This window comes from Gorilla gorilla, chromosome 3, assembly GCF_029281585.2.
Source record: "Gorilla gorilla gorilla isolate KB3781 chromosome 3, NHGRI_mGorGor1-v2.1_pri, whole genome shotgun sequence".
NCBI classification, from domain to species: domain Eukaryota; kingdom Metazoa; phylum Chordata; class Mammalia; order Primates; family Hominidae; genus Gorilla; species Gorilla gorilla.
In genome coordinates this window covers 113,829,365-113,842,670 of record NC_073227.2, presented here as the reverse complement: position 1 = coordinate 113,842,670, position 13,306 = coordinate 113,829,365, and the positions used below count along the sequence as shown (strand labels likewise).

The window sequence follows — 13,306 nt, the reverse complement described above, 5'->3', positions numbered from 1 at the left end:
CTCCCACTACAGTCCTCTGAAGTTTCCTAGGAAGCATTTTCTCTCATAAGCTATTAAACAGTTTGAAATTAGTGTCCAAAGACTCACTGAATATTCATTCCAGAAAAAATCTTAGAATTAATAAATTCTGTTTCCACAATTTTAAAATATGGAAGAAAACTAAGTCCAAAGTGGCTCTCTATTCTTCACAATCGAGAAACTGATTTCAAATACTTCTGCTATTCTTTTTACATCTTATTGCTCATCTAGTTTGAATTATTATATTAATGTCCAATTAGCAAGTTCCAGTGATACATGGCCCAGTAGGTGTCTTTGTTCCACAAGCACCTTCCTCCCCCACCACTTTATTGCAGCACCTTGTCTTCTAACTGGAATTGCTTTTTGTTTCTTGCACATACTGTGCTCTGCTCACCTTCATGCCTTTGCTCAGGCCCTCTCCTCCCTATCCCATTTTTTGTTATTTCTGTTACCTAATTAAATACTACTCATTCTAAGTTTAATATCACTTCCTTTAGGAAGTCTTCACTGATCTGAAGTAGCCTCATCCTTCAGGCTATGCTAGGTTCCCTTTCCCTGTGTTCTCACAATGTCTTGTACAACTCTCTGTGGGGTACCTGCTGTTCTGCATTTTACTTAGCAGCCACTGAATAAATGTTTGTTGATTAAAGGAATGAGTGAATGAATAGATGAATTAGAATTGAATGTAGCTAATTAAAAGAAGAATTGGAACAGATCTGGCTTTCATCATGAATTAAATCACTGTGGAAAAAAGCAATTTTAAAAGAACATACTCTGTCAACAGCAGGTTGGTAGTATCATCTTTATGTACATAAGACAGTACTTCACTGTTGCATCAGCATCCAGTATAATTCACAGAATTTGTATACATACATATATATATATATACATACATATATTTTTTCTTGGCATCTAGAAAAACATGTTTGTTTGTAGTATTTGTAGTATGATTTGTCTGCTATAAAACTTGACACATTGTAACATGTAAAATTGCTGATGATGACCTAAGAAGTCTTCATAAGCAATTTTACATGTGTCACAATGATTCTAGGTTTCTCCTTTTCTTTTTGAGAAAACATCTAATCGAGTCTGATTTTGATTTCAAATATCCATGAGGATTGTTAAAAACAAAAATAAGTCTTAATAATAATTAAAAAAACATCCAACTCTACTATTAAAAATGCATTAGCACGGCTGCTGGAAATGATCTCTACATCTTTTTTATTCTCCCACTGTGCAGTTCTCTTCTTTCTTTGTGTGATGACTGACACAGACCTAAACACTCTGATTTCTAGAGAGCAGAAAATATGCCAGTGGTATCTGAGCTCTCAGATGCAGGGTGTAGTACTGAAGTGAATCATGTATTTGTTGGAATCATTTGGCAAAAGGGCAAATGCAGCAAATACACTGCTCCCTCCAAGTCCAGTGGTATGACAGCCCAGGCTTGGCGTTTTCGTAGAACCAAAGCTGTTGAGTTTGTTGTCTTGTTTTACCCCAAGCCATTTTCAGTTTGTTTATTTCTGTAATAAGGGCCTAACCCAGATTTTGAGGTCATATACCTAGTTAATATATTAGCAAGTTGCTCACTAAAGCTCCAATTAGCCCTCACCCTCCTTCTGCTGCTGGCTCATTAATTGTCATCTACTTTGGCATTTTTACTCAACGACAAATGATGCTTATAGCTCTAGGAGGAAGGGGAATGGAACAAGCAGAAAAGAGGATATGGCCGACGTGGAAGGTCAGGACAAAGTATAGATGAAGCTGTGTAACAGCTGAAATCTGTTTTCTACTCACAGCCATTTTTCCTTTGTGCAACATGGTGCAGAGCTGCTTCATCCTTAAGTCTAGCATGTATCAGCTGCTATCTTTCCCAGCCTCACTCAGCTGTGGGAAGCAACGCCCTCAAGACTTTCAGCTGCTGGTGAGATTGCTGTTAGCCAAGCTTCCACTGCCACTGTCAGGGATGAAGAGGGGCCCCACACCTCAGTAAGCACCTGGCAATATGCTCACCCCTCCTGCCAACCTACACTCATCTTATCAACATAATTTGCCTAGAGTCTGTGTTGGTCCTGGATTCCTAAATGCTGCCCTCATGGAAAGTCTGAAATTTCCAGATCACTGTTTAAATCTCACTGATATGGATCTGCGATTCCCTTGATTTTGACCAGTTTTCCTATTCCTCTACAACTCTCCAGGTTCTTCTACTCTGCTCTATGAAACTTTATTATCAGCAGGATATGTGTATCTAGGGAGGTCACAGAATTTGTTGTCATAATGATAATACTCTTGAGAGTGAGTGGGAATACAGTTAATAACACTGGGACAAGTGGCAAAATCGAGACTGTCCCAAGCAAACTAGGAAAAATAATCACCTTACCTATAACCTCCATTTGTTTTTTGAAATGTCCTTTTACTTTACTTTGCTAAGTAGAATGTACTTATCTTCTGGGGATACTGCATTGCCTGTGGTCTTGTGGTGATTATTTTTCTCTGCTACAACACTCATACCACTGGGACAGGATCCAGTGTTGGTATCCTCTTTGCCCCTCAAACCATTTCTAGACCCTTGTCCCGAAAATTCTCCAGCTTTGAAGCTTATGTTATCAGACTTTACTACCTGCCACTCAGTGTTACTGTGGTCACTTACTGACCCTGCATCACTCCTCCAACATTATTTGAACATTTTTATCACTTGGCTTTCTGTCACTCTCTCAAATAGGAGTTCTGCGTTTCTTCTTGGCTATTTGATTATTCACATAAGCATCTCTTTCCAGTACTTTCTTTTTCAGTCTCAAGTCTTCCTCTTCTCCAAAGATTTTGTCTTTTCTACTACCTGAGCCACCAAATCCCATGTCATCAATTTCAATAACTGTATTCTCTTCATCATTTCAACTTCAAACGTGTCATCTCAGAACAAGCTTCATGTTACTTCCAATTTTATCCTTCTTGTTTGCTGATTCCAAGAATTCTAGTCCCATCTAGGCCCACAATGCATTGTTCCTGCCACCCTTTTCATATCCTCAATTCCCTTGTATCATCACTTTCCTTTTATATAGCACAGATTCCATGATTCATAACAATAATTCCTTTTTTTTTTTGCATGTGCTCTTAATTTCCTTGCTTGCTCCTATTATCTTCTATCATACTTTTCTGGAAACACTAATTCTGGTGAAATATACTCTTTGTGGACTTTGCACTTATACTCAGTCAGCTGAAGATGATGGCTAGACAAATACTCACAATCATGCTGACTGGTCCCAATTTATAGTCATGACCACCGATTACAAACCCCTTCAGTCTTGTCTAGAAAGTTTATTATATTTTAGTAGTCTACTATCTCTTTGATTCTCCAGGACAGCCATTCCTATTTTCTCTTTCTTCAAATCTCCAGAATCTCTGCCCTGCTGCTTACACTTTGGTGATGACTTTGGTTTAAATATAATACAAGCAGTCAAGGATGAACTTCCTTATGCTCCCACCACCACATCTTCTAACTTATGTCCTTCTCTCCTCTTACTATGGATGGACTGTGCTTCTAAGTCCAAACCGTCTACCTGTGCACTAAGATGCCATAACTTATCTCCTAATCAAAGAAAGTTCTCCAGCAATACTGCAGTCTTCTTCCTGTATCATGGGTTTCCTTCTCTTTATTGCATACTCCCATCAATATACAGATACTGTATATGTCTTCTTTCGTAAAAAATTTCCCCAAACCTGACATCCTACTCCAGAAACTCCTCTCATTACCAGCATTTTCTTTCAGCAAAATTTCTTTAAAAAGGAGTTACTCCTTTAAAAAGAGCTATAGTATCTACTTGTAGTTTTACTACAGTTATCAGTGTCACTCCTCCAACGTGGCTTGAAGATTTTATCACTTGGCTCTCTGTCACTCTCTCAAATATTAGCTCTGTGTTTATTCTTGGTGATTCGATTATTTGTATAGGCATTTTTTTCCAGTACCTGGTTCTCATAATCTCTTCTTTCTAGTTTCATAATCTCCACATCCTCTCTTTTACTTCTTTTCTTTTCTCTAATCTTTCTCTAATCTCTTCTTCTGCTCTACCAGGCCTGTTGTTGTCAGGTCACCAGTGACTGCTGGTTTCCAAAACTACAATTAATTTTTAGCATTCATCACCCTTTATCACGAGCAACATTTGACAGACAGTTGATCCTCTGAACTTCTTGAAATTCTTCTTTTCTTTTGGTTTTTAAACCACCACTTACTCTCTCTTGTTTTCCATCTTACCTCACTAGCTGATAGTTTCCTGAGGCTTTGTTATGCCCTCTCTATCTCTGCCTCCTCTAAATATTAAATTGTGTTTAGATGTTTTTCTTTTCCAGATATACTCACATCCTCAGTGACCACATCCAGCCTTGTGGCCTTAGATACAAACTTTGCCTGCGTAATGAGTAAGGATTTCATATTAACTACCATGCCAGAGACAAATTCCCATTTGACTTATCAAACCTACTCTTGTCATGGTTTTCTCAATCTCAATAAATGGCAACTCCATCCCTCAACCTACGTAAGCCAAAGATATTGAAGTCATCCCTAACTCCTCTTTTTCACCCCACATTTACTCTTTTAGAAAATCTTGTCAGTGCTACCTTCAAAATATGTTTAAATTTAATCCCTTCTCATCACTTTCACCATAATCACTCTGGTCCACCCCCCCCCCCATGTCACACTTGGATTATTACAGTGGCCTCCTCACTAAGCTCCCCGCTCCCACCCTTGAGCCTCCTGGTCTCCACACAGCATCTAGAGCGGACCTTTAAAAAGTTACGTTGCGTCACTCTTCTGCTCAAAACTCTGCACTGGTTTCTCATCTCAGAGTAACTAAGGTCATTAAAATCACTCATAGAATATTATATCAGTGATTGCCAACCCTTACTGTGAATCAGAATCACTTGGAGGAATGTGAGAAATTTAGCTGCCTTCCATTTACCAATTAAGATACAATTTGGACTTTAGTGGGGCCCAAGCATCAGCCTTTTCAATGGCCTCCATCCTTCCCACCTCCCACTCTGATCATATCCATCTGCCTCTCCATCCCCTAACCCCCTCTCTGTGCAACCTGCTCCAACCTCACTGATCTTCTTGACATTTCTCTCCAGTATGCCAAGCTAGCTTCTGCCTCAGGAATTTTGTAATGAGCATTCCCTCTGCCTGGAGCACTTCCGGTCCCCTCTCTCCAAACTATATGCATGGTTCACCCCCTGTCCTCTTTCAGGTCTCCATTCAAACATCAGTTTCTCAGAGAAGTATTTCCCAACCTCCCAATATGGGATGGCAACATCCTCTTCATGATCTGCTTTTTTTTTTTTTTCCATTCTTACCCTTCCAATTTTTCTTTAGAGCACACATTTATGCTTGTCTGTTATCTTCTCTTCACTACAATATAATCTCCATTTAGGCAGGAACTTTACCTGTTCTATTACACCTTCTAATGCCTAGAACAGAGACTTGGAAACAATAGGTATTCACTGAATATGTGTTGAATGAGTATGTAAAATAGCAGGTTCAAGTCCACTGAGTTTTTCAGCCAGAGCTGAATAAAACTGGGGTAGGCTTACTCACTAGTTCTTAGGGTCTGGGATTTGTCTTCCTTCCTCAGTCTTCTAAAACCCATGACATTGGCCCATATTGATATGACCAATCTTTTGCCTTGGCTTCCATTTTAATACTTCAGTTTTCCAGCTAGGATTAGAGCTAGGCCCTGAAGTCCAGTGGCTTGGTTGCAGCCCTGATGCCCACTTTGGAGCTTGTGAGTTCCCCCCAGTAATAGCACCCCTTTCCCCATATTGCTCTTGGACTTCTGTGGACAGACAGCTTATACATTAATGCTATCTTTATGACTGAATACTGCTGGTGCTGGCACCACCACCGACTTCCCTGTTACTATGGTATCCATTTGAGCGTACATCCCCTTGGAATTTCATAGTCTGAAGTATTATTCACTTACAAATCCTACCAATCCTGGTTTTATTTACTTCTCTAGTGGTCTTCTATGATGAGATTCTAGAATGATTTGTTTTTCCCCAAGAATTATAATAGATTAATGGGAAGTGAATACGGCCCTCATAATAATCAGGGACTTCCCTATTTTAGTGCTGCACATGATCCTTGATTTCTGGTCAGATCCTTACCTGCCACCTGGAAGTTTCTACAACTGCTCTCAGAAGCTGTATCTGTTTATGTCCTAGGCCCATCTAAAATAATCTAATAGACTAAATTCCACTAAGGTGCTAATGCCAATAACTACTCAAAGTCATAGTCTTTTAAGATGTTTTTGGGTTTTAAGAGAAATGAACTTCCCATGGTGTAATTTCAGAATGTTGCTGAGTCACCATCACGGCCTCCTAACTGGCTTCCAGCTTCCATGTTGCCATCTTCCGTTTGTTTCAGCACAATAGTCATATGATTTGCCAAAATATGTTATCATGTTGCTCTTCAGTTGAAAACTCTCCTGAGGTTTGATATCCCACACAGAGAAAAAGCCAACTTAGAATGTTCTAGACAGCCTGCGTTAGCACAACTCAAACTTTAACATGCATATGAACCACCTATGGATATTGTTAAAATGAGATTCACATTTAGAAAGGCTGGGATAGGGGCATAAGAGTCTATATTTTTAGGAAGCTCTCACGTGATGCAGACACTGCTAGTCCACAGGACCACACTTTGCATTGCTAGACCCTACATGATTCATCCTCTCTCTACCTCCAGATCTTTTACCTCTTGACCTTGTTGCACTTCTGATATTATCCTTTATTTCTGAATCCATACTGGCCTCCTTCATATTCTTGGAACATCTAGGCATGCTTCTACTTCAGGGCCTTTGTACTGGCTGACCCTCTTTCTAAAAACACTTTACTCAGACGTACACATATTCTCCCCTCTCCAACCTGCTTAAAGTTTTTATTCAAATGTTATTTTCTTAGTGAAGCCTTCCCTGGCTACCTGATTTAATAAAGCAGATTACCTTGCTTCTCAGTATTTCCCATCCTCTTCTCCTACTTTATTCTTTCTCCTTAACAATTCTCACTACTGAACATACCATAGAGCTTGTTTATTTTGTTTATTGTTTATACCCACTATAATGCAAACTCCATGAAGGCATTTGTTTTCATTTCTGTCCATCCCAGTGACTAATGTACTGCTTGACAAATAGAAGGTGCTTAATAAATAATTGTTGAATGAATGCATAAAAAATTCAGCTGCATTTTAAAAATCATATTTTTTCTACTTATGCAAAAGATCTTGGTTAAAGCAAGGCACAAAAAAAAATTTGTCTAGTTTACTTAGGGTAGTTTGCTACCAAGTTTAGCAAATCAGAAGTCATCGACTTAATGCTCATTTACACAGATTTCTTTGGTACAAGCCGAATCAAGATGGTAGATGAGATCGGTATCTACCTTCGAGTAAGAGAAACTTAATGAGACTAGTAGCACAATTAAGAACAAATACAGACTGAGACATTAATGGAATCTATTTAAAGTTATAGATTGTGAGGATTGTTTTTCTCAGTGATGCAGGCCTTCCTGGAAGGCAGTTACTATATATATATCCATATATAGTGTGTGTGTATATATATGCATATACTATATACATATATAGTATATGTGTGTATATACATACATATACATGTATGTATATACACACATATATAGTATATACATACACACACACACACACACATATATATATGGATTCTTGCCCAAGATATTATAGAAGAAGTGTGGCCTTTTGTGAAATGTTGACCTAAAAGACCTCTGATGTCTTATCTGCCTGTACAAATTAGAAATCAATGACAGAGAATAAAAAGCTGCTGTGTGAAATGTTCAAGACTAGTTTCTTGAAGAAGAATCCACAACCACATTTCATGTGTCATAGTTCTCAATTTCATGAAACTCCAATGAACTTTATCAGGTGAAAAGGTTATTATTTGTTTGTTGGTTGTTTTGTTTTTTAATAGAAGCTGGCCAAGACCTTGTAAGCTTGAACCAAAATACATCTTATTATTATTAGCTACTCCCTGTCTAATCAATTGTCAGCTGTTTCTAATTTGGGTTGAAAGAAATATATAGTACAAACACATTTCACTTAGATATTTTCTATTATAAATTCATTCAGAAGAGCATTTTCACTGGCCCTCTAGTAAATCAGAAAACTGAATCAACATGGTATAATAAATATTTGAGGACTTGATTTGCAGTTTCGAACTCATTAGCCCTCCTTATCAACAGACTAACAATGAATAGAAATTATTATCTACCTCTTTTATTGCATCTTCTTTTTATTATGTCACAACTTTACATTAAGATTAGGAAATATTAAACAATAAAGCTTTATAATTACAAATCCCTCACATATAAATTATCTCAGGTAATCTTCAGGGCCATCTTATGAGAAAGGTTTATGGCTCTACTCATACTACTTATTGATGCTTTATATATATTATCTTATTTAATCTTGACAAAAACTGTGTGAGGTAGAATTCTTATCTTCATGATGTAACTCTCAAGGCCCAGAGATTTTGAGTAGCTAGTTATGTTTATACATTTTATTTAAAAAAATGAGCTGGATTCAAACCCGGGTTGATGTGCCCATTAACACCAGGCTGGTGGGAGAAAATAAAATGAAATTTCTCTGCAATAATACTGTATAGAATGAGGTTATAAGGCAGGGGGAGCTTTGGCTCCTAAAATGGAATAGAAATATGAACTATAAATTTCTATTTATATTAATCATCAAAAAACAAATTCATTTTTAACAGATGATATAAAGGAAAATAACTCATCCTCAAAGCCATAGTGTATACTTATTCTGAACACAAATTCATTAACATGCTATGAGTACCTAGTAAGCCTTAAAATGTCCACCCTCCTCCTCTCTTGTCCAAAAATACATGTTCATTCACCCACTTGGATCCACCTCTCAACCCCCAACCCCATTAACTGGGAGAACCATGTTGAAACTCCAGGAGCCAATGGTTCTTTGGAGAAAGCCAAGAAATATTTTAGAATCAATAACTGAGCCCCAGAAAATGGGGTATAACAAGGGCAAAGAGGATAGAGGCCATTGCTAACATCTCCAGGATATTCACTTCCTTAAAGACATCATTAACACTTGAAGAAAGGTTTATGTTAGCATCATCAGCTCTCAGAAGAATGATATCAATATGCTGACTGCAAGAATTACTAGGCTGACTCTAGGGACCATAGTAGTAGCAGTGGCAGATAAAGGGTGCCAGATGAAAAAGCAGAGAATAATGCTGCAACCTGTCACAGAATAATTTTTATAGTCATCAAAATATCCTCTAGGATGACATTAGTGAGTTTGCCTTTAGAACAGGAAACACAGACTTGGAGTCCAAATTACTCTGCAGGGGAAGGTCAGAGAGAAAAATTGTATACCACTATTGCTGCTATTACTGACATTCATTCCTGCATTCCATAATTATTTATTAAATGTCAACAATGATTTTCACTAGGCTAGTCACTAGAGATAATTTTAAGAAAAAACAGTCAGATCTCTCATAGAGGTTGATAGGGTTTGAATTGCTTCCGTATATATGTTTATAAGCTACAGCTCAGAGTAAAAATAGCCTTAAGATTTTCACATAAAAGGAAAACAGTCTTTCTATGCCTTTTTAATATAGATAGTTATAGAAAAAGTAAGATGTAAATAAAGATTTTCACATTTGGAATAGAAACAGACATCCGTAGGAACCTTATTTGTTGACAAGATTAACTTTTACTTCCAGATAGCTTCACATAATCACAACTAAAGATGATGGTTTAATCTAAAAACAAGTGTAGTGTAGAAAATACCCTGAGTCATTTAAAAGAATCAGATAACTTGAATGATATTTGGAATGGGATTTATAAAAACTTTTTTAAACTTCATGTTTGTTAAGTTCTTAACCCTTTTCTGAACAAAATACCAGTGTGTGTATTTGATTTTGGAATTCAAATGGAAACTGATCTGTTAGACACACTACAGAGGACTTTGAATTCCCTAAAAAATCTTCTTTAAATCAATATAAGATGTAATGTAACAGGAAATTTGCCGTCAGCATTAAAGATAAAAAACAAAAAACAAAACAAAAAAAACCAAATCTCAACTGCGCAATTCCAGCATGGGACACAAAATGGTAAGGACTATTAAAGGAGAACCATGGACAGTACCTTTTGAATGCCTGCTTGGGACTCCAGAACATTGTTCTCCGATCCATTGCTTCGGTTGATCATCCGCCACATTTGGGAATACATGCTGTCCCTCTCAAAAGGATTCAGTCCTTTCATGCGGACATGCTCATATACCGCAGAGTCTAGGACTGTGCCATAAGGGATTTCTGTTTGCTTGGAAAGGTCCTGGAGAGACCTTGATTATTGGGAGAGAAGAGAGACACAAGAGACACTACTGAGTATTTTCAAGTGGGAATAAAGTTAAAAGAAAAAAAAAGGCAATATGTGTGGAAACATATATCAAATTGCTTTTCTTATTTTATTGTTTTCTGATATTAGGATATAATGTGTAAGAAAAACTGTTGTTAGGGTATATGGCATTTATACAAATTATGAGAACACAAAATTATTATTGAAGGAAAAGTGAAAACGTCTAGTGGTAATGCAATGCTTTCTTTGTGAAGCTTCATGGGAGAAAAAGCTAGCAATTCCATCAAAGACAAGTTAAATTAGACTGCTAGATAATCATATGCTAATTTAGTAATTTAAAAAAATTTCAATATGTTATCAGCATTAGTTCTACATTCCTTTACATAGCAAGGCTTATTTGTATAAAATTATAGAATTTATATAAACAACATGCTTTGAGGTCAAATGTAGTCTTAAAAATTAGTAGTTATGATAGTCATTATTTATTGAATACACACATCAGACAATTGATATACATTATCCTCACAGAAATGCCTCACATCAATAATTATTTGACCTGTTTTATAGATGAAGAGACTTAGGTTGAGAGAATAAGTGACTTGATCAGTGTGTCATAGTCAGTGAGTGCGAGAGCTAGAATTCAAATGTGGGTCTGTCCAGCCTCAAAGACCATAGTATTTCCAACGCAAGACGCTGGTTCTTATTTCTATATTTCGTTTGCTATATTTGCTTTAGCATTGTGTGTGTGTGTGTGTGTGTGTGTGTGTGTGTAGTGTGGAGGTGGGGGGAGCGATTTTTATTTGGATGAGAATACATTTCATGTTTCTGGAAAGCTGAAAACATATTCAGAATAATGCTTCAAGATTTTTAAGTCAATCTTTTATGTTGCAGATAGTATCTATTTGTCCCAGGTTATCTATCTCTAAATTGGTGGTCGATTTCCCTCCATTTGAGTTTCTGAGTCTCTCTATATTTTGCAGCTTAAAGAACCAGTTATCATTCCACTGGAACTCATTGAATTTGTGTAGGTGCCCAACTCTAATGACTGACATTTAAGAACAAATACTGTGCCTTTGACATACTGTTAAAATCAGATACTGGCACAGTTACAACTCACTAACTTTTGGGAATGGGAGCAGATGCTTTGAAACACTACACTGTACTTCAAACAAGAACGAATGCGCACAGAACTCTACAACCATAAGCCATGAATCTCATGTAATGTATATCTCTGATCTTTTGGTCTGTTTCTAGATGGAGTTTGCTAATGATTTCCTGAGGATCTTTGCAACCAACAGTAGCATTGGGCAAAGGCACTGGGAATACTCTTGCAGTTCACCAATCTCCATCATGTAGAAAATTGTGTTGGAAACAATACATTATGGGCCATGTTTGTCAGAAGAGTATTTGTGCCAATTTCTAATAGTAACTTTCAGCAAAATTTAATCTGCATTTTATTGAGTTTTGTGTTTTTGATGTATATTATTTACTCCATGGAAACTACCATGATAATTCCTTTTTGCTCTACACATCTGTTGCATAAAATAATGCACTTAAATCATCCTATCTGAAGAGAAAGTGCGATTCTGGAATTTTCTGGAATATTCCAAAATATTGAACGGATTCTACCATTTGTAAAAGGTAAACTAAAGCTATAATGTAAATGAATAATTGACGGCAAAAGCAAGAGTAAAATGAGTATGTAGCTAGGATGCAACTGAATAACAAAGTGAGTGGACATTTACTTGCAGGTCATACCATAATTATCTTGATATAACAACAAAAATTTTGTTTCAAGAGAGCAATTTACTGCTGTTTTCAGTAGTATCAGTAAAACTGTATTATAAACATGAACATTTTAAACATATATCCCCCTGTTTAGTGGAGGATACCCAAAAGTGGTAACACAGGAAGAAGGAATGGAATATATCTACACAGGTTACAACAACAATACTCGTTTGTTCAGTTTCTATAAATACAAAGGTGAAGACCAGATGGTTGTACACAGCATCATCTAGAACCTGCAGGTCTATGGATGGAGAAAGCCCATATTGTAGGTCACCAGACACCCTACCAGTACAAGATTGGGCCCTTGGCTGTCTGGCAGTACTAACAATCAAACTCATCTATAACGATCAGAAGGTTTTAATCTAATGGAGGTGAGATCACAGTTTAGTGCAATTTTTTCAGTGGCTTCATTTAAATATATAAATGGGTTGCCCAAATTGTCACCCTGGCTAAATGTTGCTAAATAAATTAGTGCTCCTTCTTATCCTTCTATGAAAAGAAAACTGAAATCAAATGTTAAGATCTTCAATATGATCAGGTTTCTGTGACATAGCTTCACCTTAAATATTAGCTTTACAGCCTGAAAATATAGAGTTTTCATACAGTTTAGCTGGCGAAGTTGTTTTGTACACAATGCATTTTTAGAGGAATATCTTAATATATTGCCCATGTGAAGCTCCTGGTGTTACAAAAAAGGCAGTTTATATTCAACATACTTCAAGTTTAGAATAGCAGAGCATTTTGTAATTTAGAACAAAGGCATGTTCCCTCTAGTAGTTTCTGATATCAACTGCAACTTATAAATTTGCCTTGAGACATGTTTGCAATAAAAATTACAGGTTTTCTGATTCAGCATGTTCCATCATAGCACACTAAGATAGCACCAAAGATGACAAAAATAAAACGACTGAAGCAAAATGAAGTGAACACAAATAGCTTATTACAGAATGAAAAGGCCATTTCAGGAGCCCAACATAGAAAGGGAGTAACTATTACAAGCGGTCACTTTGTATTTTTCATACTAAGAAGAGTTTAGAACAAGATTAGCAGAAATGCTGTAGCCTATATTATGAGCCTTTAAAGGAAATATAGTAGG

General features: G+C 36.8%; 1 protein-coding gene across 1 annotated transcript in view; it reads right to left on the bottom strand.

Moving 5' to 3' along the window:
- GRID2 (glutamate ionotropic receptor delta type subunit 2) overlaps positions 1-13,306 on the bottom strand; it is a 1,455,891-nt gene that overhangs the window by 230,919 nt on the left and 1,211,666 nt on the right. The window contains exon 13 of the mRNA XM_031010484.3: positions 10,213-10,408. Coding sequence (XP_030866344.1) covers positions 10,213-10,408 — 196 coding nt within the window. The remainder of the gene's footprint in view (positions 1-10,212; positions 10,409-13,306) is intronic.